This window comes from Aquila chrysaetos, chromosome 12 (genome assembly GCF_900496995.4).
Source record: "Aquila chrysaetos chrysaetos chromosome 12, bAquChr1.4, whole genome shotgun sequence".
Taxonomy (NCBI): Eukaryota; Metazoa; Chordata; class Aves; order Accipitriformes; family Accipitridae; genus Aquila; species Aquila chrysaetos.
This window is the reverse complement of record NC_044015.1, coordinates 9,270,391-9,293,648: the sequence shown is the minus strand read 5'-3', so window position 1 is coordinate 9,293,648 and position 23,258 is coordinate 9,270,391. Positions and strand designations below refer to the sequence as shown.

Genomic DNA, 23,258 nt, shown 5'->3' with positions numbered 1-23,258 from the left:
GTTGGGGAGAAGGAAGGCTCCAGTCCCCCGCAGCACCGGGGCGTTCCGGAGGGCCCTTCAGCGGGAGCGGGTGGGAAGGGCACCTGCTCGCTTTGAGCCAACGCTTGACCCACCTGGATGTTTCTGCGCGCCTCCCGGCCCCGCCGGCCGCTCCCTCAGCAGTCTGAAACGGGCACCGGAGCCGGGAGGGGGGTCCCGACCCAGCCCCGCTCGAGCGTTGCCGAAGCGAGGGCTGGAGCGGAGGGGCCGCCCGGGTCCCGCCCCGCTGCTGGCAGCCGCCGGCCGCTGCGGGCCTCGCCGCGCTGCGATTGCGCCGCCGCCGCCGGGGGCCTCCGCGCCGGCGCGAGGGGCTGCGCGGCGGCGGCGGCGGCGGCGGGGCGGGAGCGGCGCAGGTAGGGCGCGGGCAGCGGCGGCCGCTCCGCGGCGGCGGGGGACGGGGGGCGGTGTGCGCGGCAGCGGCGGCTGCGGAGAGGGGATGGTCGCCTGCGCCGCGGGGAAAAGTTTGGGGGTTCGTTCTGGCTGGGGGAAAAAAACCCACAAACATACATTTTTAAAATTTTATTTTATGGGGTTTTTTTTATTGTTAATTTTAAGCCTACACCGTGATTGAAATATTCCCCCTCCCGCCCCGTGGAAACCGGACGGGCCTTTGTCAGGGAGTTTTCTTAAGCCAAGCAGTGCCAGCCTCTGTTGAAAAGTTTTTGCTTCAACAAAGGAAATAGCAGATGAGTGCCAGGGCTCGGGAGCCGGCGGTGTGCTGCTGGAGGTGCTCAGCCCCTTGCAGGAGGTGAGGAATAGTTCCTGTTCTCATGCGCTCGTTATTAAATTAATGGGAACGGTTGAAGTTGGCGGGTGACTTGAGCCATTCTGTTCCAGGCAGTGGCTAATGAAGAAGATTAATTCAGCTTGTTTTCTGTAGCACAGCAGAAGAAAGCGCAGCTTGTGTCTCAAATGAAGCTGGTCTTTCTGAAATGTGAATAAGACCTTTCACTTAATGCACATTGCTGTAGTGCCTTTATAACTATCTAAACCTACTGAAGCTAAATAGACAAGCTTTATATTTACATTTGCATGGAAATACAAGAAATATGTACATTTTTACATATATGTTATTGTATATATATGTGCTTGTATTCAGAGAAGTTTTGCCCAGACAAAAGCAGTTAAGAGGAAGTGAAGAAATAGTGGGAGTAAAGGAAATATGAAAAGTGGGTGCAAGGGAGAAGGTGGGGGTCGGAGGAGCAGCCAAGCTATCCATCAGGGTGGGAAAAATGCAATTTCTCATCTTAGGTTAGCAATTCAGCGTGAATGCAGGTTTAAACCAGGTGAGTGAAAGCTCCTTGGGGAGCTGCTGCCAACAGAGGCTGCTGGGACAAATCTAGAAAACCTCTTGCGAATCCATGCCTTGGTATGGCATGAACAAAAGCATCTTCTTCACAAGAAAGTTTGTGACTCGGACAGGTATTCCTCACCAATTACCATCGCTCATATTTTCTGCTAGCAAGACTGGTCTGCAAAGGGAGTTTACCCAGAGAATTTGAAGCTGTTCCAGTGGGCCAGCTCTGGAGAATTACTAGCTGTGCTTTGAAGCCTGGGAGGACGATTAGTAAGCTTTCTGGACAGCTCACTCTTGCCTTTCCTTGCATATGTCTTCTTTGTATGGTGCTAGCTGGTAGTGGCACAGGGACCCCAAATATCCTCAAGACGGTTAAAATAATGCTGGTCAGGATGGGAGGCCAGAGGTGCTCCCGAGCTCTCCAGAATCCCCTTCCATACATTGCATCTGGTTTTGGCTGTTTGACTGACACGCGTTCTGGGTCTCATTGCATTACCTAACTAGTTTCTGAAAGAACACACCTTGTGACTGGTGCTCCTAGTTCATATTTAGTAAGGTAAAAACAAGGATTAAGCATGAATCCTTGGAAAGACATCTGTGGTCGGCACAGCTGCGGTGTAGGACTTTGCGCAAAGTGTTTGCACCCCAGAGTTCTGAAGATTTCTCGTCTTTAGGTGAATTTAAAATGGAAATTGTTTATCAGTTTATATTTGTAGCGAAGACTGGATTATGATAGAGGATTTAACTTCATTAAGTGTAGTCTGTCTGTATTTTGTTTGCTGAATGTATATTTTATACATATATAATAGTAGATGATTGTGTTTCTTCTACTGCATAACTAATAGTCCATTCTTTTAATCAGAAAAAAAATCTTCACTGTGATAGCTTTATGTTAATATCAGAAAAATCACTGATGAAATGAGTGTTTTATTTTTTAGGGAGGACTGTAAAGAGAGCTGAGAATGAGATGGACTTACCATGAAGGACCTGAAGCTCTTGGTATACACATCATCAATGAGCTGCAGATGAACACAGCGTACGCCTCAGAGGATGGATGTGAACATGGACTGAGACTCTGAGAATAACATTTGTGACACAGGTGAGAAGCATTCAAATTATTCCAGAAACACCACTAAGCAGGTGGGCCACACATCTAGCCTCCAGAAGGAGGTAGGCATGAATTACTCACAGACGTGCAGTCCTTGTTGCAACTCTGCTGGACCTTCAGCAGGAGGTAAGCAGGAGCTTCCTGCAGAGTTGCAGTGTGAAGACAAAGAAACCTATGAGACCTACTACCAGAAACAAGGTGAGAGTACAGCTGGGGTATTTGTCCCCTCCAGTACCAGCTTTGACCTGCAGTGTGAAGATAAAGATTTAGAGCACTGTTCTTCTGAGCGGTCCAAGAAACCATGGAGAGGGCTACATGACAATAACGAAAACACCGTTCTTGCTGATGTGTTTGATGAGGACCTGGAGCCTGTCTCTGAGGAAGCTTTGCCGTATCGGTGCAAGAAGTGTGGTTCCTCTTTCCATGGTATGAGCGAGCTGCAGGAACATAAGCGAACTCACCTTGTGGAAAACTCATACCGATGTCCCATCTGTGCCAAAGAGTTCTTCCGTGCGGCAAATTTGCGAATGCACAAGCTCATTCATTCTAGTGACAGGCCACACAAATGTCCGGAGTGTGACAAGGGTTTCATTCGCACGGCTGATGTCTGGAGGCACCTACGCAACGTACACAAGATAGAGCGCTCCATGGTGATCCTGGGAAACGGCATGGCTAGGAACCCATGGTCAGTAGTGCACCGTAACCAACACACTGTTGAGTACACTGATCAGCCTTGTGCAGAAAACCAAAAGTCTGAGGAAGACGACTATAAACCTTATGCCTGTCCAACTTGCGGCAAAGGTTTCGATAAGCCTAACCTGCTTTCCAAACACAAAGTGATCCACCGACAAGACAAGCCCTATAAGTGTCAGGAATGCGGCATGGCGTTCGTCCAGCTGCTCAGGCTGAAAAGACACCAGCAGACTCACTCTGGGGAGCGCCCTTTCTATTGCGAGGAGTGCGGAGGGACGTTCACCCGGCTGGCATCGCTCCAGCGCCATCACCGCATCCATACTGGAGAGAAGCCCTACTCTTGCAATTACTGTGGTCATTCCTTCACCGAGTCAGGTACCCTACGGAGGCATGAGCGCACACACAAATTGGACAAATCTTAATTCTTAGTTCATTCGTGATTGTGGTCTCCTTGGTTGCTTCTTACCTGCAGGAGGCCTGCTCCGTTGGGCTGGAGAAAGCACTCCATTGCATGTGCTCTGGCCAGTCCAGACCCACTTCCCAGCAGTGGCTGACATGGGGAAATCTCCGGGGAAGATCACGGGGATCTCTGGAACCTGTACTGGTAGAGATTGCACTCACTGGTTTTAAACTGGCTTTGTATGAAAAAATAACCTAATTACCACTGAGTAATGAAATGTGAGACTTGAGAAGACTGAAATCACTCACACGTGCTAGCACTGTCTCAATTAGCTGAACTGACAATGCATCAGCTTAAGCTTTTTGCAAGGATGCTGTGAGACTTCTCTCTGCAGTCTTGGTCACTGGATAAATTGGCCCTGCCCTCTCGAGTGTGGTACCTCTTTGGCACTGGGTTTGAAGATCTGTTGTTGCAGGTCTTTGCTAAGTCAGAACAGTCCAGAGTTGTCCCTCTATCCCTTCTCTCCTTGCATTCTGCTAAGTTTTTCTTTCCATTACTTTTTTTTGAGGGGAAGTATCATGTTGGTTATTTAAAAAAAAAAAAAACCAGCCACAAAACAGTTCCTTAATAAACTCAACAGTTACCAGCTGTATTTCATAAATGTTTCTATCTACGGGAGTATCGATCCCTTACGTACTTTCGTGTGATTAGTTGAATTTCTGTTCATAATGGAAAAAAGCTTTATTTTCGCTATGACGGTGCATGTTCTTGGGGTGAGGGATTTGAATACATTTGTGTCTCTGATGGAACTGTGCACTTTAAATCTGTCCAGCTGAGTGTTACAGTAGGAAATGCTTGAGAACACAAAATTCAAAGAGCGGAAGACCAAATTTAAGCCACCTTTGCTACTCATTGTATAGGAGTCATCTTCATTTAAATGTTTTCACACATAAGGAAGCTTGTCAGAGAACACGGTTTTGTTATGAGGTGTCTGAGTACTACCCAAACTGTCTGCCTGACTCTTCACTTTGATTTAGATTCAAATGGTTAGTGAAGAAAAATTCCCTTAGAAACCAGCCTGGCAGACTCAGGCAGGTGCTGCCAAATACCCCAAGGCTGTAACTTCCAAAGAGGTACGTATTGCCTCAGTTACGGCAGTGGGGTTTTTAACTTTGAAACTTAAAAATGACAGTTAATCTACTGTTAACCACTGTGGTAGAAGCATCCAGTTTGTACTTAAGTTGCAGTCTTAATTTCGTTTTTGTGTCAGAAAGCTTTGCTTCCTTTCCCCTGCCAGCTGCCATAATTTCACTAATTTCTTTCTAACGCGTTCTGCCTTTTCAGCAGACAGTTGCACAGCAGAGTGAAAGTAAAGCTTCAGGGTAATGTACCTTTGCATTTACTACCAGGCTATTTAATGTAAAGTACTGATTGTGCCATTTGTTTGCATATTTCATAGAGTAAAAAATGGTTATGGCTGCTCAGCACATTCCACCCATGCAACAGCTGAGCAGGCGTTTTACAGTTGTGAGTACTGTCGTGTTTGAAGTGAGGTCCTTGGCTCGGATCAAGCTGAACCACTGTCCACAGCAACACTTTAGCTTGATTATGAATGGGAGACTAATTCTCCCAGCCTCACTAATGGGTCATTTTAATTTCATTCCTCAAAGAAGTCTCCAGATTAGGGAACTGATCTACATCCCACTTCTTAGGGATGTGTTATGTTGTCTCTGAAATGATGTACTTTTGTAATGCAGATACCTCTGCCGGGATGACTGGACCCTGCGTACCATATGCATTCGCTACAGCTGTGAGTGAGACTTCTCCAAACTCCCCTCTGCAGGTAGTTCCAGTATGATTTTAGGTTTCCAAAGGGATTTTGATGGGGCCCCTTGGCAAAGGGTTGGTCTTATCTGAAGACTGCTTAGCCTCTCTAAGAGGAAAGATCCTTGCATGAAAAAAATCCTGGCTGAAAGGAGACTGTGGGTAAAGGAACTGCAGAGAGAGGTCATCAGTGCTCTTCTGTGGGGACTGTGTTGTTCAACACAACCTGAAATGACCTGGAGAGAGGGCAGATAGCAAGGTGACAAAGCCGTTCCAGAAGCTATCGTGCATTAAGTTTCCACCCTCATCTTCTAAACGCATTTTGAAGTTGTCAGCTACAGTCTCCCCTTTTCAGCATCCTGCTTCTCCCTTGGGTATGCAGTGCTCTTGCTGCAGGGGCTTTTAATATCCAATTAAACTGCACCACTATGCGCACCTTTATGTTGTGTGACTGTTATGCTTAGACAGCTGTGGTAATTGTGAACATCTAGTTATTCTGCTTTTTGGTGTTAGCAGTTGATGGAATTTGTACCCGTAAGAGCATAATGGTGAAAGTGTTTTGAACAAAGGTCTGTTTAATGGGAAGAGTAAATGGTTGGTGAAATGAAAACTACTAGGCTTAACTAAAAGGTTATTAAAAAGATACTTGCCTGGAAGGTTGGCTTGCATATAAAATGCTTGGATGTATGAAAAGAGTAATTAAAATGTGTGATGGTTTCTGGGAAAAGCATGTTGAACCCTCTTCAAAGAAACTTCCACTAACTCCTGTGCAAGCTACAGGAAATCCCTTGGAGCTTAATTTAACCCAGAGATTGTCACTTCTGCACTTTACATGTTTAATATAAAGGTTTGGAAATCTCTCCCAGGCCCTGACACTGTCACAGTGTCAGTCTGAGTTGCTGATAGCCTACAACAGACATAGCCAGTGACGATACCTAGCTGAAACAGGAAGGGAGAGAGTGAGCAAATATACCTGCTCTACAGCACTGCTTCATTAGAGAGGTTTTGAAGTGTGTGGTTTCAGCAGAAGTAATTTTTCTTTGTTCAGAGTAGCCAGTGTATCTGTTAGCTCATTTGCGTCTGTAAAGGCCACGGAAGAAGTGGTTCCCTTTGATGCTGTGCTGTGCAGAGGACTCGCTCACAGGCCCTCATTGCTGGGGCATTACAGTAAGCACTGGGACACAAGCACAGGGCTGGAGCTCTGAGCTAGGCAGGGGATCCTGATCGTGCGAGTCCTTTTGATCACTGGATGGTATTTGTGAACAGCGGAACATAGAAATACCCTTTGCTCTTTGCTAATTTTCCTGTCCCCTCACTATATCGCTTCTGCCCAACTCATTTCCATCACAGGAAAACTGTCTCAAGACTAAGAAGTTAGAATAGCTCCAGCAATGCAGATTTCTGGCCCTCACTGGCCTGGAATCACCGGCCAGTCCTTGGCAGCAACAGTACTATTTTCTTACTTTGTTAGCAAAGGTGTTGCATAGTAAATACGCCCGTGCTTGTGGAGTGCAGATACAGCACCTTGCACAAAGGAGAAGCTACTACTGTACAGTCTTTCAGCTCCTCTGCATACCATCATCCTCCTTTTATAGTGTTTGCCTTTTCCCAACTGGAGGAGTCTGAAGCAGGAGTCTTTGATGTAAACAGGGAGCGCTAAGCAATCCATCATTTGTCAATTAATCTGAGCAAAGGGCATTGAAATCTCTGGAGTAGGCAGCTTTTATTTAAAATGAGGCTTCATCATGTGATGATCTGCTTCTGATCTTGTAAAGTTTCTGTTGGCATAAGGAGTCCCCACTGCGGTTTTCCTACTTACAGACTAAAAACGAGCAGGGGCTGAGATCTCACCAACAGAACGGCAGATGAATAGCATTTTGCTAGGATAATATAGTGGAAATAGAAAGGAAAACAATGTTTTTATTTTGGTGATCCCAGCTGTGTCTGATCCTTTGAGAAGTTAAAAAATAGTAGGCTTTTGCAAGGTTAGAGTCATCTTAAAAGAGCAACCACTGAATGGGAGCTAGCCTGTGAAGCGGGTAATACAGGTCTCTGCACTGGAGTGCAGCCCGCTTGTAAATTCACTGCAGGATGGCTGTGCTGCTGAACTGCCCCCTGCTACGTGAGAATGTTATTTTCCAGAGGAGGGTGTGCTCAAATGAATGTGCTCGTGCAGTTCATGTAATGGCCTTCCTCTTGTTTATCTGCTAGAAGAAAACATTAGAGCTATCAACTCCTTTTCTCATTAAGGGTTTTATCTTAATTGTTGCTTATGTGCTTCAAATCTGAAGGCAGGAGTAGCGATTTGTTCTGAGCAGGTCTGTTTCTGTACAAGCTACCAGGACACATCTTGTTGGCTGCAAGGGACTCTTAAGGAAAAGGTCCCTGGGCTCAGAGCCATGCACAGGTTAACAGCCTAGCCACAGGCTTGCCATTTAACAGCTATTCCCAATAACTACCTGGCGTGTCTTAAAAAGGAACATCTTCCTTGATGCAAGGATGTTCTTTGTTGAGTGTGTTAAGTTTTACCCCAAAAGAGTCAGCATGTTTTGCTGGCCTGCTTGCCCAGCCTCTGTTCTCCTACTTGAAAGAGGATGTGGTAATTTTCTTCCTCCTCGATACCTTGACCGTCGTTGCTGCTCCTGAAAATACTGCTGGTGTTGATGGAAGGGATGGTTTAGTGACTTCAGTGGGTTCTTTTGGATTGCCTGGTGGATTGACAGCAATTTAGAAAGAGGAGTTACTAAAACCTGAGGTGTCAGCAGTTGTTAAAGTATTTGGTCTGAAGACTTCTGCTTGGTAAGTGGTGTGAGTGATGGATGACTTATTTTCATTGTTTGGGAAAGGGAATTGGGAGAAGGTACAATTCAACGTTCGATCTCCCAGGCCCCAAGATTAAAGCCTGATCTAACTGGCCTTCCTTGTGGGACCTCTTAGGAAGATTGCTAGTATGTGTGTCTTAGTACTTGCATTTAAGAAGCTCTTAGACCAGTTGTTAGCTAGATTTCATATTTATACCTTATGTGTTTAAAAAGATGAACTCACTTGTAGAAGTCTGTGCTGACTGTGCAAAGTGGTTTGCCCCAAGAGCCTGAAAAAAAGAAGGCATTGACTTTTGCATTGAGAAGAGTCTGTACTCTGTAGTGAGGTTCAGTGCAACCCCATGGAAGTATTTCTGCTGGCGCAGTGTTATATCTGCTGGATGAAAGCTGACCTTGCCAGAAAGCACGGCTGTGTTGGAGCACTGTAGGAAAATCTGGGCACTTACACCACACTGCCTCAGCTGCTGGCACCAAATCCAGTGGACTGGGGATGTTTTTTACCTGGTGCAGTGTGCTTTGGGAGATGCTTCCTCCCCAGAGAGCTGGGAGGTTGGGGGCTGTGTTTCCTGAGTACTGAGAGATGGTTAGCTGGTCCCATCTTCATCTGCACGTCAGCTCCTGGTTACAGCACAGCAGCGTGCGAGCACGACAGAAGTGCAGTATGTGAGAAGGCTGAGGTCCATGTTTGTGACTGTGGTCCTACAGATTGAGCCCCTGCTGAGACAAGGCTGCCTGCACACCCGCTGTGAAGCCTCCCACCAGCCTTTGCTTCTCATGTACCAAAACTCACCCCTAGGGATACCTGCAGGCTTGGGTTGAGGTACAGGAAGACACCTGTGAGTAGTTGCAAGACCTCATGTCCTACTTCACTTCTGAACATGTGCAGATGCACAGTCCTTGCATACAGTAATAGACACAGAAATATGCTATGCATCTGTACAAATACCTGGATTTGTTCAAGACCACAGCAGCACATGTGAGCTAAAAGCACAAGAGATTTTCTTTTAGACTGTTCATGGCATATGTGAGTAGATAGAGAGTGTTTATTTCCAGTGTATTCACTTGAGATATACCAGCAGCTTTAAAATAGCTCCAGGACAGGGAGGTTCATGTAAACACAAAGACTATCCCCAATTTTAACTACATTATTTCCTTCTCTGTTCGCATACTATGACACAGCATCCAGTTTGTAATAATCAGACAGTAATCACTGCAAGAGTGAAAAATAAAGCTAGGCTCCCCCCCCCTCCTTGGCAGCCACAATACTATTACAATGCAAGCCCATTTATTATAAGCACATTTATATATGATCATTTACAGGTATATTTACATGCCTTCAATAGCACTGCATGGCCAGGTGGTCTGGGACCAGGGCTCGGCTCTTCAGCAGGTTTTTACCACCATGAAGGGCAGAATAAGAAATCCAGAAGCAACATCAAGCAATGCAGGACATCCTCCCAAAGTGCAGGGGTGTAGTGCTGGCAGCAATGTTGTTGTAAAGGTCTGACCCACTAAGGCAGCAAGGGGAAAGACCTCTCTGCTCCTCTCCAAACTGGAAACAAGGACAGCTCTCTTTCTGGGCGTGCTTCCTCAAACTGATGTGATTTCTTGCGATGGAAGACAGCCGGCTCTGAGTGAGGAAAGGCCCAGCTTGATCTGTTTTGTTCATACTCAAAAGGGGGAAGCAAATTTGGGGGGCTTTTAGCAATTTCCAGTGCAGAGCCTTGCTGAGTGCATTGTGCACTCACCTGTCTTTTGACCTGACTTCCTTTTTATTTCACAGTTTGCTATAATTGCTTTTTTGCTTCTCTCATCAGGAAACACCCTTGAGGAAGAGTTTTAAGTGACTTTTCTGTCTTGTTTTGTAAAGATTTTGCTGGCTGACTGTGTACAGACCAATAAAACATGACCACCACCCCTGGCAGTGGAAATGATGGAGTCAGCCTAGCATGTACCCTCCTTATTCTTCCAGACTGGTCCCCAAACCCTTCCTGGAAGAGCTTGCATGCAGGAGGTTGGACAGGCTGAAGAAGAGCAATACGGACCCTGGAGCAGCACACACCCACTATGGTCCTGGGCTTCATCCCTCACCTGCTTACCTTGTGGGGGAAGGGGATACTCGTCCTAAAACCAGGCAGAGCTCTCCGTTCTCTCTTCCAGAAGGTCAGTCCTAAATGCCAGCCCAGGGTATACTCAGCCTCGCTCTGCATGAGAAAGACTAAAATCCAGGGATACTCTGGTTTGGGAAACATCAGAAACTTTCCTGTACTGTTGTTGTCTCCTGCAAACGAGCCTGGCATTGGGCTGGCATAGCAGGAGGGGTGGAAGGAAGGGCCAGAGGCAGAGGTGCCCTTGGGTGACGGGCTGAAGCATAAGCTGAGCATGGCTGCTGGAGGTAATGATGAGGGCAAGGATGACTTGGGGGTTGTGTCAAGAAGCATGAGGTTCCTGCGAAGACCATTCTGGGACTCGGATCTTGACCAGGCTGGCATCCAGTGAGCAGGCACTTAAGAAATATCACTCTTTTAGCTAATGAGAAAGGTGGAAGGAGCTTTCTGTTTTCTCACCCTGTGCCAGGGCCCTCGCTGCAATGAAGAGGTCAGCGAGGCACATCTGCTGTGTCCCCTGGCCATTCTTTGTCTTTCCAGGCCCACCTCTGATCCCACGGGACACTCAGGTGGGGAGTGAATCTTCCTTCCCAAGGACTGTGTTGCCGAGGTGGCTGCAGGTACCTCCGCAGCGGTTCTTGGAGTTGTGAAAAACAGCTGGGAAGTCTCTTTCCAGAGGTGGCCACCTGAGCTCTTGGGAGGAGCAGGCAGCGTGAGCCCTATCTGCATGAGTGTGCTCCAAGGTGGGTTCCCATACAGAGAACCACTTCCCCTGCCTGAGAGGCTCAGATGCAGCTGGTACACCACTGTAACTGGTGCGGAAGCAAACGATGCCGGACAGTAAGAGACACCAAAGGATGGGACTGCAGTTTCATCATGGAGCCGCTCCCAGGCAGTTGCTGGGAAGACCTTTCAGGCAAGTGCTATAAACCAGAAAATGAAGCTCTGAGCCCTTCATGTGAATAACTTGAGCAGGGAGATCTGATTGGCAAAACATCGTTTGTCACCAAGTGAGGCTGGATAAACCAGGTACCGACCACTAAATATCTCTGCTGTCATTTGGAAAACCCTTGGGGTCTAGCATGTGGGGACAAAGCAATAACTAGCGATTAATTTTCAAGAAAAAGAAGAGGAAAAAAAAAAAAAAAGGCCAAAAATGCTTCTTGCCCTTTTGTTCTTCACAACAGATAGGTGAAAACAGTATGTTCTCAGCAGTAACTTTTTATTATTTCACAACTGCACATCTCTCTTATACTGCAAGTTAGAAATGTCAGTTTAATTTTCTTTTAATTGCCTCAGCTATCAGGTATCTGAGAGAAGCCATTTTTGCCAACTCTCCAGTCCCCGTTCTTGGTCTCAGAAAGCAGCTTATTGGTGTAGGAACTCTCAGTGCGCTTCTGCTTCAGAAAAGGGCTCTCCCAAGAGGAGAGCAATGGGTGCAAATATTTTGCTTGTAATTACTGTATCCAGCGCACTCTGTGTGAAAGGGTTGTGTTTTGCAGTGCTCATATCATTGGCAGCACAGGAGGGTTTGGGCTTTGGTTTGGTTTTCCTTGCTCATTCCCATGTGGAGTTTAAACCTGGTGTGTATTTGCTTAACCCACAGGGGTTTTGGGGTTTTCACTGTCTGTGGAACGTGTGCGGCACCTTTGCATGGCCAGGGCAGGGTGCTCAGCCTTGCTAGAGGAATGGATCCCGTGCCAGGCAAGCTGGCATCCTCTTTACCTGGAGGGATAGCGGTCAGAAATAAATAATGTATGAGTGACTGAGCTCTGCCTCTTTCCCCCGTGCTTGGTCAGCCTGCTTTTTGCTGACTGCCTCCTCCTTTCCCCGCCAGCCATGAACCGGGGGTTCCCTGGGGCGCAGGGGCACTCGCAGCCCCAGACGTGGTTTTCCCCCAGCCATCCCAGGGAGGTGAGGGCTGCTCCGCACCGTGCCGGCAGATACGGCGGTCCGTGCAGAGGAGCTGTTGGGGTTGGTAGGGGGCCGCCATGGAGCTGCTGGTGCCGCTTGAGGGTGCCCGCGTGGGCGAAGGCGCGGGCACAGTGGGGGCAGGCGAAGGGTCGCTCGCCAGTGTGGACCCGCTGATGCTCCGCCATCTGGCTGGCCACGGTGAAGGCCTTCCCGCCGTCGGGGCAGGGGAACGGCACGGCCCCTAAGTGTCCCCTCTGATGGCGGAGCAGGGAAAGGGGCTTGTTGAAGGTGCGTCCGCAGTCGGGGCAGGGAGAGGTCTTGTTGCGGTGCATGTTGCGCTGGTGCTTGCAGAGGTCGGAGGAGAGGGCGAAGGCCTTCCCGCGGTCGGGGCAGCCGTAGGGCCTCTCGCCCGTGTGGGTGCGGGTGTGCTTGTGGTAGTCCGAGGACCAGGTGTAGTTTTTGGCACAGAAGGGGCACTCGCGGGGCTGCTCGCCCCTGTGCAGGCGGTGGTGCTGCTGCAGCGTGCCCTGGTGCGAGTAGGCTTTGCGGCAGAGCTCGCAGGTGTAGGGCTTGGCCCTGCTGTGCGTCTCCCGGTGGCTCAGCAGGTTGCTGGGCTTCTTGAAGGACTGCCTGCACTGCAGGCGCTTGTAAGGATGCTCCTCCAAGGTGGACGCCTGCGGACCCCCTGGCCCAATGGCCTCTGCGCTGGCGAGAGCCGGTGCTCACCGGGTGACGTGGCTGGAGTGACCAACTCCGGACACCTCCCCAGATTTGCTGCCCAGGGCCACTGCAGTGTCCTCGGTGCCACAGGGCCCAGTGGCCCCGCTGTCCATCTGGGATGGGTGCTGCTGGCACAGGGCTTCCCCGTGGCTGGGCTCGCTACCCAGGGTATGAAGGCTTACCAGCAGCTTCTGCTTCCTGGCTACACTGTTAGCGCTGATGAAGGTGAAGGTTTTGTAGAAGACCTCACCTTCCTGGCCCAGCAGGTCCACAGGCACGTCCTCCCTTGGTCCATTCCCTGGACCGCTGTGCTTGCTCTCCTTTGTTTCCTCCTCATCAGCGTTGCCACCACCCTCCTCTCCAGGCGGTGCACATCGGACCCCCTTCCTCTCCTCCAGGCTGCCACTGGAGTACTCCTGGTCCAGGCATTCCAGGCGCTTTGGGCTTGCCGTGCTCCTCGCCTGTGTCAGACGTGGACACCTCTAAGGCTCCTCCACCTCCGGGGCCATTGCTGTAGGGGACCTGGATTTTGGAGCAGGAGAGGATGACAGGCGTGAGGAGCAGAAAGCAACCAGGCAGCTGTTTCTTAATGTAGCTGGTTTTGTCTTCAGTCACATTGATTTATGCTTGGATCTGATGTCCTTTTTCCTTCTTCTAATGGCTACAGTGCTTATTTGAAAGCATGGATTTTCATTTTCTGCACTTTATTAACTATTTTCCTGCTTTTTTAAAATACAGAATCACCAGGAAACAAAATGCAGATGTTATTAAATTACAGAGGCCCTGATACTCTGCCAGGTTTCAGATCCGGTGGCTGTTTGTCTTGACAGCTAAGGAGCTCACATGTTACAATGCCAGGTGAGCAGTAGCTGCTTCTTCCATTCCTGGAGGGCCCAGTAGAGAAAAGAGCTCCATGTTAATGCAGAATCATGCAGTATTAAAAAAACTGGTCTTAATAAAGGTCACCTGGTGACACAGAGCATTTCCAGAGAAATAAAAATAGGAAGAGTGTGAGAAACCAAGGACAATGTCTTGGAGCTGTGATGGTGAAGGTGAGAAAGCTGCCTGACAGCCCATGGGGCTGGCTCAGCAGAGCAGATGCCCTGCATGCTGCTGGCAGCGGATGTGGGCAAGCCAAGCTGCCTCCTGCCCCTAGGCACGGAAGCAGCAGTGCAACCACATTTCTACTCCCCTCTTTTATGCAGAACATTTAAAGAGAATTAAAATCAGACCCTGACCACAAGCCAGATGCAGCCAGCAACCAGTGGGTTTCCTGTTTGTGGGACATGTAGTGCCGAGGAGGGAGGTTTGGCCCATGACAGTTTTGTTTTCACCAGTGCTCTTTGCAATTTTGCAAGCAGGTCAGCGGGCTCTGCCCTGCTGTCATGCGCACGTGTAAAATGGCCCAAGGAGCTCCTGCTGCGTGAGGAATCTGAAGAGCAACGTGTATCTGCTCCCCATGCTGCTGCAAGGCTGGGGCAGCATGGGGAGGAGGGCACGTGAGCAATCGCTTCTCAGGAAGGCAAAAGCGGTTACAAACCCCAGCAGAGAAAGGAAGAAGCCCCATTCCTCTCACTGACAAGAGGCGCAGCAAATTACGCTTTGGATGCTGAATTCCTGTTTGGATGCTGATATACTAGTATCCCCCAGCACCCTTGTTTAGAGGCTGCTGCATAGTTTGAAGCCAGCTGGCTGAGCATGAGCAAGCCTGCTGCTGACAGAGACAGCACTTGCGAGCGTTAGGAAATGCCAACACTGCTTTTTTCCATTTCCTTGCTCCCCAAGGGGAAAGCTCTGGACAGTGGTGTGTGGGCTGTCCAGCCTGGTGCAGCACACTGCTGCAGAGAGGTGGGAGAGCACCTGCAGGAAAGCTGCTCACACGCACCCTGAGGGCAAACCTGTTCCCCTGAAGCAGCTTTCCAAAGACAGTAATCCACCCTCGGTCCGCAAGGTGATGCCAGGGGCATTTGGAGGTCTCGTTGCAGAAGGAGACAGACCCCAGCAGCCTCTTGCCTGTACCCTCTCTGGGGTCCCCCACCCATGTTGTTTCCCATCACCCTCAGCCCTGCCTGCCTACCTCCCTCCAGCTCCCAGCTCCAGCTGGCAGAGCCTGACCTTGATGGGTGAGCATGGGCGGGCAGCCGGCCTGGCAGGAGCAGCACCCTGGCCCCTGTGTGGGAGACGAGTGGGGCCGGGACAGAGCATGCCGTGCAAGTGTGCTGGTGTCTGGCTCACCCTTTCGCGTCCAGTGGAGTAGCTGCAGAGCCTTCGGAGGTAGGGCCTCTTTCCTCACCCCAACCTTGCTGCCTGCATCAAAGAGAGAAGCCTGGGAAATGCAGCAGGGCTGTCCTGCCTGCCTGCGCCCTTCTCCTCTCCTCCTGCCCGCCAGCGATGGAGAGCACCAGCTGCCTGCTGAGTTGTGCCTCCTACGCTGCACCTACCAGGAGGCTTTTGCCTGCTCCTGGCTTTTAGATGCTATTTCCACTTCTGCTGGAGAGAGCCCCAGCGCCAGTAGTGCTCACTGGGTGCTTTTCCCCTGCCTTCCTCCCAGGACTTCATGCTGTGACCTTCAACTCATCTCCAGTGCGTTGCGCTAAATCCCTGCTTTTCTTCCCCTTCAAGATGTGTTTGTTGCCATCTGATTGTTCCTTGGCCACCGCGCGAGCAGTTTCTCCCTCCCCACAAGTCCAGTGTGTGTGTTGCTGTCTCTCCCCAGTGTGGGAGCTTTCCTGCAGGGATATTTCCTCCCTGCTTCTCTTACTGCCTCTCGTGCACATGCTGCTTAGCTTTCCTTTCCTTATAGTGGGGATTTCTGTCTCCTCTCTGGCATCGGAATCAAACTTTTCCCTTTGTTTTGAGCTGACTCACTTCATAGGCAATCTCAGCACCGAGGACTCTCTGCCTACAGTTGTTTTATTTGGGATTAGCAGAAATTAAATCCCAAGAAGTCCTGGCAATAGGTAATATTTCACCAAAAACGCTACAAAGCAGCCTTCAGTCCTGCACTGCTGATCAGGGCTTTGCATGTGCAAATACGAGAATATGATCCTGCTTTCAGGAACTGGGGGAGCACGTGGGAAGGGGTAGTTACCCCGGGCTGCACTCGGAGCATCTTGAGGGTGGTCCAGAGCACAGTACCACTCACCAGGTGGATGCATGACAAAGCTGTCGCAGTTCCACTGCCTGCTCCCTGAGTGCTCGTTTCCTCTAGTTTTCCTCTCTTGGACAACTTGCATGCAGTAAATGATAGCATGTGTCTCGGAAACGGCTCTAGATCCAATAACTCGAAGGAATTAATGTTGTGATGCCCACAGGAAACCAGAGACATGCAAACCCATTTCTCTCTGGAGCCAGAGCCAACTGGGCCACAAGGTCACTGCTGAGTGATGGCGTATGCGAGCACCCGTGAGCAGGCTGTTTCAGAAGGGCACTGTTGCTCTCCTATGGGCTGAAACCAATATTTATTGCAGGGATGTGATACAAATGAACTGGCTTCCCAAACTATTCTCCATATGTTAGCATCCCTGCTCCCGGTAGTCTGAAATCCTCCTCCCAGTAGTTTTATTCTCATGCTCCTTCACATGTAGCCTCCTGTTGCACTGGAGCAAACTGGAGCAAACCACACCGTACCAGCAAAGAGCATTCACCAGATCTTGGCCACATCTCTGTGAAGGAGAGGGGTTTAGCTTGGTTTGGGGGATAGTGGTAGGACTTGAACCTGTGGGGAAGCTGTCACTGAACACAAGCTGGGGATGGTTTAAAAACCAGAGGGCAAGAGAAAGTCATGGGAAGAGATCTGCAGAGATTGGAGGCAGGTTCAGCTCATTATGGTGAGAGGAGCATCGTCACTGGGGCCAGCTGAGGCCTGTTCACAAGCTACAGAGAGCAGGGACCAAGGCTGGAGCTCCTTCTCTAACACAGGTTGCCAAAAGTAGTGCCAGGCTGGTGTGGTCCCATGATGACCCTGGCATTGCTGGGCCCCCTCCAGCCATGCTGGGTGTTTTGGGGTATCTGGGGGGGTCCTTCCCCATGCACAGCTCTTTCCCTGCCCAGGGCGGGCATGCTGCTATGGCCAGCCGGAAAGAAAAAGAAATGCTGCAGAAGAAAAAGGTAATTTTGATGAATATCACTCTCCACTTCAGACTCTTGAAATAGGGGATAAATGTTGTCAAGCAAAAATAAAACAAACTGTCCTCCCTGCTCAGGTCTGTGAGTAACGTGTTCTCCTGGGCTGGTTTCTCACTGCAGCAGAGCTCTGTGCTGAAGATGCAGCCAAGAAAAAGTCTTGTAAGATGCCATATACTAGGAAAGCACAAAGTCATACAACCTGGGCGAGAAAATGGTAATTTAAGAGCAAAAAGATGTCACAAAATCTACAGCACACAGCTAAGTGCATTTTTTTTTTATTTTTCTTTGTGAAGCCCTCCCTTTTTCCTTGCAGTACCTGGACTGATCTGAGATCTGCCTGGTGTATTGCCTGGTTACCAGTGTTAGGTTATGGGATAAACACCACATTGCATGCCCATGAAGGAGTGATCATGATGGGGAGCCCAAATAATACCCTGTCCCAACTGCTCCCAGGCCCATTGCAGGAGCTGTCAGAGGCACAAAGGCAGACTGGAACCCAAATTACAGCCCAAGAGGAGGGGACACCCTGGGGCTGTCTCAGGAGACTCCCAGCCCCATGGGCCATCAGGATGAGGCAGCTGGAGCAGCTCTCCCAAGCATTTTTGATACTGATGTCCCTGCTTTTTGGGGATGTCGACGGCCAACTGCTGGGGGTCTGTGCCACAGCTGCACCGGGGCTGTGGCACGTGCAGGTGCCAGCAACTGGGAAGACTGGGATCCAGGGGCAGCTACAGGGGTAGACTCTGTGTTTGGGGCCACGTGGGTGGAAAGTGTAGGAAATAATACTGCAGCATTTAGCAATGGCACAGCAAATCTCGGTGCCAGACCTGGTAGGAGGGGAAAGTGATTTTGCTCTTGGACAGGCCTGATTTCACTCATTCTCACTGTCCCACAGGGCCATGTGCACACCAGCACCGTAGGTATATTGCCAGGTGGCCTGTCCAGCAGTCGGTGTGTGTCCCGATGGTCCGTCCAGGACACAGCGGGGACAAGGGACACCGGCTCTCAGCTTCCCTCAAGTCTCTCAGGCCTTAGTTAGCTTGGTGATCCTGTGCTGGTTTTGACTGCGTTTCTGCACCCTTTAGGACCTGGCAGCAATGTGAGCTCAGACACCTCAGTTAATCTCAGCATCCTGGAGTGTGAATGTTACCGATCTCTTGCGGTAACTCACTGCAGCCCTAAAGTGGAGGTGGAAGATGCACTCGTTAGATTTGTGCTCACTGTTGATAACAGGAGACATACCCATCACCACAGAGAAAAGCATTTTCTCTTGTTTGGAGATGGAGAAACACCTTAAAATTAGATTTTTTTTTCTTTATGACTGTTTTAGTACTGACATTCCCGCTCAGTTTGAGCTCCTTTCTTGTTTCCAACTTCTGCTGTGGCAGCTGACCTACAAAGCAAGGCCCTTTGGTCCAGGGGCTGGGTCCCACATTTTGGATAACTTTTTGAGTGTGTTGCTCTGCACTTGATTGTCTCAGATCCTACCAGTGAATTTCAAAGCAGAGCCATCAGCCTTCTGGACCTGCTGGGCTTGGCTGGTCCTCAAGCCTCCTGTATTTTGGCAGGTCCCACTTCAGTGGATCCAACTGCTGTTCCAACATAAAGTGGGAATTGATAATGAGGATCGCATCCATTCACACTAGAACTCTCCTCAGCCCTCATTGCTTTCCAGGTAAAGGTTAGCAATCCCTCACATCTGACCACTCTCTACCTCCTACAACAGCAATCACGCAAAGCCTGCTGTACACCTTCCCCCTCTTGCATCATCCAGCAACCAGTGCTGGTAGCCGCTCCCCCCCAGCATTCTCCACCAGTTAATGCAAGAAAGGATGTTGTATGCTGTTTCCTACAGAAGCGCTGCTGTGTTTGTAAGTTCATGTAAGATACCATCTAGACCCCTGCAGAGGTCACGTGGTGTGATGCCTCTTGTTGACTTCCAGCCAGGCTTTGGGGATAGCCCCCACCATCATGTCAGTAACTGGGAAGGGGAGTCCGCATTTCTCCTCTGTTTTTTGCCTGCAGTGACCTCCAGCAATGCCATCTTCTGTGGCCTTGTCCCTACTGAAGATCAGAGCAACCATCAGCCTTAGTCTGTGCCGATGACCCGTAAATCCAGGCCTGCTTGTGAAAACCTCCTGTCTCAGGTGGGTAATCTCAATTATAAACTGCACAGCCTCTTAGAAAAGATCAGTTTATAAGCATTTAACAAGTATAGCTGGAAACCCAGTTCCTTCTCTAAAGGTTAAACTTCTGAACTGCAGATAATTACTACTCTTCTCCTCCCTTTGGTGGCATCTTCTATCTTAAGCTGTAGAAACAATATGTAGCTGCTTTAAAGTTTAAAATAAGTGAATGTCTCTTGGTGTGGCTGTGAGTTAAAAAATACCATCTTTGTGTTTCCAGATGAAGAATCCAAGGCAGAAGAGCTGGAGGTGCGTGTTCCCATTCAGCGGGTGAGTCACCAGCAGAGCCGAGGGCAGCACTCGGTGCCAGGGTCTTGCAACACGGCAGCTCAGAGCGGTGAGGCTGGTGCTGGCAAAGCCCGGCTGTCCGCAGGGGACGCGGCCCTGGTTTGGGACACTGCTCCGCCGTCCCTGTGCTGCTGGGCAGTTGCATGTTCATTAGCTGCAAACGAGCGAACCAGCCACATATAAAGCCCTTGAGCAGGGTAGACCTGGAGGCGCTTGGTGGGACTGAAGCGCGGCTGCCTCGCGCTCCTTGCCGCTGGGCCGGAGCCGTGGGCTCTGCGCTGCCCGCAGGGTTTGGTGCCAGTGGGGCATCCGCGAAAGGCGGCTCTGTGGACACGGTGGCGTGGGTGCTGCCCCAGCGCCTGTGGCAGTCGGTGCTGGAGGGTCCCCGCAGGGACGGTCCCCTGCACGGAGGGATGGAGGAGGGCCAGGGCTGGGTGGCACAGGCAGGCTGGCGTGTCCTGCCGAGCAGCAGGCAGCAGATGGCAATGTTGCCCTGTGAGAACCGCAGGCAGGCAGGGATGCAGGTAGATGCTTGCTGTGCTGACAGCTTGGGGACAGGGGACGCAGTGACCCCCTCGGCAGCGGGCCCAGCTTCTTTAGCAGAAGCTGGAGGGTTTCAAGCAGCATTGGGTGCCTGGTAGAGGTGCTCCTTGGCCCCGGGTTAGCTCGGCTCCCTGCTCCCTGTGGCCACCCAGGCGGGAGAGGCGAGCGAGCGGGCAGGGGCACCCCTTTCTGCCTGCTGCCCTCCCGTTCTGCCTGGCAGAGGCTGCTGTGGGGCTGCCCACACGGGGCTGCTCACAGTTGGAATAGCCCCAAGATGTAAAATAGCCCAGGCTGGTTCTTGCCAGGCCTTGCGGGGGTATGATTTTGACAGCTGGGGAAACTGAGGCAGGGAACGCACCTGTGAACGGGTACTGGAGGCACTATGGAGCTGGTTGGCTGTTGTTTTTAGCAGTGGCGTGAAGCTGCTCCCACAGCTGAGCATTGGTAAAGGCTTGGCATGGCCAGGACACAAGCTTCAGCGGGGTGTCATGCCTCCTCTCCCCGATTCACCCCAGTGCCAGCGAGTATTTTCTGGGTGCAACAGGCTGGGGGGCTTGGATGGCCGCATCTCCCCCCCCCCGTGCTCAGGGACCGCTCCTGTGCCCCACAGAGTCCCGGCAGGATGAAAAGCAGGGCTGTTCCCTGCAGCTGTTGCTGCCTGGCTTGGCTGCGTCCCGGGGCCATGGGGCTATCCCAGAGCCGTACCCTGGGGACTTTGCGCGGCCGTGCACTCTCTATCTGATGGGAGGAGAGCCAGTGCTGAAAGCATTTTCTTCTCCTTTTCTCCGAGCGGCTCCATCCCATCCTTTATCAGGCAGGGCTGCTGAGCTCAGGGAAATGGGAGCTCTTTGCGTGCTCGGGGCAGGCGCCTGAGGAGTGGCTGTGGGTTTTGCTGACTTACTTGGGCTAACAACATGCTGGCGACTGCATCAGTGGTACCGAAAATAGGGCTGGCATCGGCCCTGGGTGTAGGTGGGAGCTCCTGGGTGCTGCCGCTGCAAGTAATATCAGCAGCCAAGGCACCTCATCACAGGCCTGTGAAGGAGAGGTCAGAAGGTACTAAGAAATAATTTTGAGTTGTCAAAAGATGTACTGTGGGTCTCCTTGGCCTCCCCATTGCCCAGCTGCAGCACACGTCATCTTGGTTTCGGACCAAGCTATTCCGCAGGGAGCGAGGCACTGAACTGCAGTTACTGGGGCCATCCTCTGCTCCCAGAGGAGGAACGCTTCAAATTGGCACAGGGCCATGCCGGTGCTAAAAAACAAATTAATTTCTTCCAGCTGAGCGCTCCTGATTCAGCATTTCTCCTGCCAGCACTTTACAGCGGGTGTGAGATAACAAGAAGATACTGTGCGCAGAGGGGTGGCGGTCATCCTGGCCGGTGTCTTCTGATTAGGTGCAATACAGAGATACTGGCTGTGCACTCTCAGCACGCCAGGGCCAGAGGTGGCTTTGTCAAAAGGGTATGCAGGTCATGGAAACGGGGATGGGTCCTCGTGGTGCCCCTGTCACCAACCCTCAGCTGTATCCCCAGCTCCATGCTAAAGGATGTGAGTACCTTGGAAGCTGCTGGTTTTGGAATGCTCCTTAAAAAAATCAAGGCTTTATACCAGAAGGCATCAGGTCTGTGTGGCCTGAGCCCAATATCTTCCTCTTAGGAGAATTTGTGTGGCTCTGTTTTCTTTCTGCATTTACCTAAAGCATGGCATTGTTGTCATCCATTAGACAGCGGCCAGGCTCCGCTGCAGCAGCAGCTACGTTTTGGGGGAAGGAAGAGTGTCCTGGGCTGATACATCCATGAAACATCACAAACGATGCTCATGAGAGAGAGATCAGACTGAATGAGAGATCCTGAGGGAGGCACTGAGGTTTTCAAGCTGGGCTCTGCATTGATGCTATGTGTGGTTTCGTGTGCTCCTCTACTCTGAAATTATGCTTTGGTTTACAGAGCCTTGACTTTTGACATTAGCCCCTAGCTGAGACACTTGCCTCAGCTGGAGGAGCACCAAGGAGACCAAGGGACAGTGCGAAGGCGCAGAGGTCTCCTCTGTCCAAGAGGATGGTAAGAGTGATATGTAACAAGCGGGGACCGATAGCAGAGAGAGGGTGTGGGTACCCGGAGAGGGGGACTGGCAGTGCTAGAAAAGCCATGGCTAGAAATGAGGAGGAAGGAAACCCTGCCTTGGAATCAAGCGCAAAACTGAGCCAGATCCTTCTCCACTTGCTTTGTGTCCTGATCACCTAGAAGTCCTGGAAAAATTAATGGAGAGGGGAGAGCAATCAAAACTTGAATGCATTGCGTGTTAGTGGTGACCTTCCCCTGCAGTGGAGATAAGGAATATGCAGTCTTTGCAGTCAGGGGAAGGAGCCGATTTCAGTCCAGGACATGACTATCTAGCTGGACATTGCTTGCGCCACGTAAACCTGCTGGGGGTCAGATTGCTGCCAGCATTATAAACCTCTATAATTCTCCAGATGCCAATAGGCCTTATCTCTTAAAGTGGATCTTATTAACTAGGAGTGGACTTTGCTGTCTGTATTGTGGCCTTTAAACCTCACTAGAGGTTCTTCACCCTCAGGTGAAGTGGAGAGGGTTTGACAGGGTGGAGGAAAAGAAAAACAAAGTGATTTCTTCCAATGTGAGCTGCTGTGAGCCATGGGTGTCCTGCCAGCCGCATGGCTGGGTGCAGCTTCAGGAGCAACTCCAGGTTTGCAATGGTGGGGATCCAGAGTGGTCTGGGCCCTGTGCCAAGCTCTCGGCTTCCTCTGCACTGGAGCAACCCAGGTCCATCACACCTGCAGGGCCTCAGTAGGGCTCTACCAACTCCAGCAAAACCAGTTGGGATGCTCTTTCTGCCCGTTTGGAGGAGGAAGCTGCCCTCGCTCTGCAGTTCCCCTGGCTGGTTCACAAGTCCACTGGTAGAGGACTTGCAGCTAACAATGCTGGGCTACAGCTAACCTCGCCTACAGTCCTGCAAGCAGTCACATTGCGAGGGACCTTTCTGGGCCTTTGATTAATTAATGTCTATCTTTGTGTTCCCAGGAAAGTTTCTGTAGCAAGAGCAGTAATTCACTGAGGTCCTGGTACGGGCGATGCCTCCGTTTCACACCTGATCCATGCAGTTCCTGGTAAGGCTCTTCTGCTCCCCGGGATGGTTTGGACCACCAGCCTGTCCTCCCCGTGCAG

At 50.6% G+C, this 23,258-nt stretch overlaps 1 protein-coding gene across 2 annotated transcripts in view; it reads left to right on the top strand.

Moving 5' to 3' along the window:
* Positions 1-23,258, top strand: part of LOC115349006 (zinc finger protein 737-like) — a 47,859-nt gene that overhangs the window by 4,952 nt on the left and 19,649 nt on the right. The window contains exons 2-11 of one of the 2 annotated variants that reach the window (XM_041127915.1): positions 595-787; positions 2,275-3,512; positions 5,295-5,347; positions 10,001-10,346; positions 13,664-13,783; positions 17,174-18,734; positions 19,079-19,200; positions 19,460-19,509; positions 22,020-22,133; positions 23,115-23,258. In XM_041127915.1, the coding sequence (XP_040983849.1) occupies positions 2,513-3,512; positions 5,295-5,347; positions 10,001-10,030 (1,083 nt within the window). In that variant the 5' untranslated portion in view covers positions 595-787; positions 2,275-2,512 and the 3' untranslated portion in view covers positions 10,031-10,346; positions 13,664-13,783; positions 17,174-18,734; ... (2 more) ...; positions 22,020-22,133; positions 23,115-23,258. Of the gene's footprint in view, positions 1-594; positions 788-2,274; positions 3,513-5,294; positions 5,381-8,888; positions 9,437-10,000; positions 10,347-13,663; positions 13,784-17,173; positions 18,735-19,078; positions 19,201-19,459; positions 19,510-22,019; positions 22,134-23,114 lie in introns of those variants that run through there. The other variant, XM_041127914.1, reaches the window with a different exon arrangement.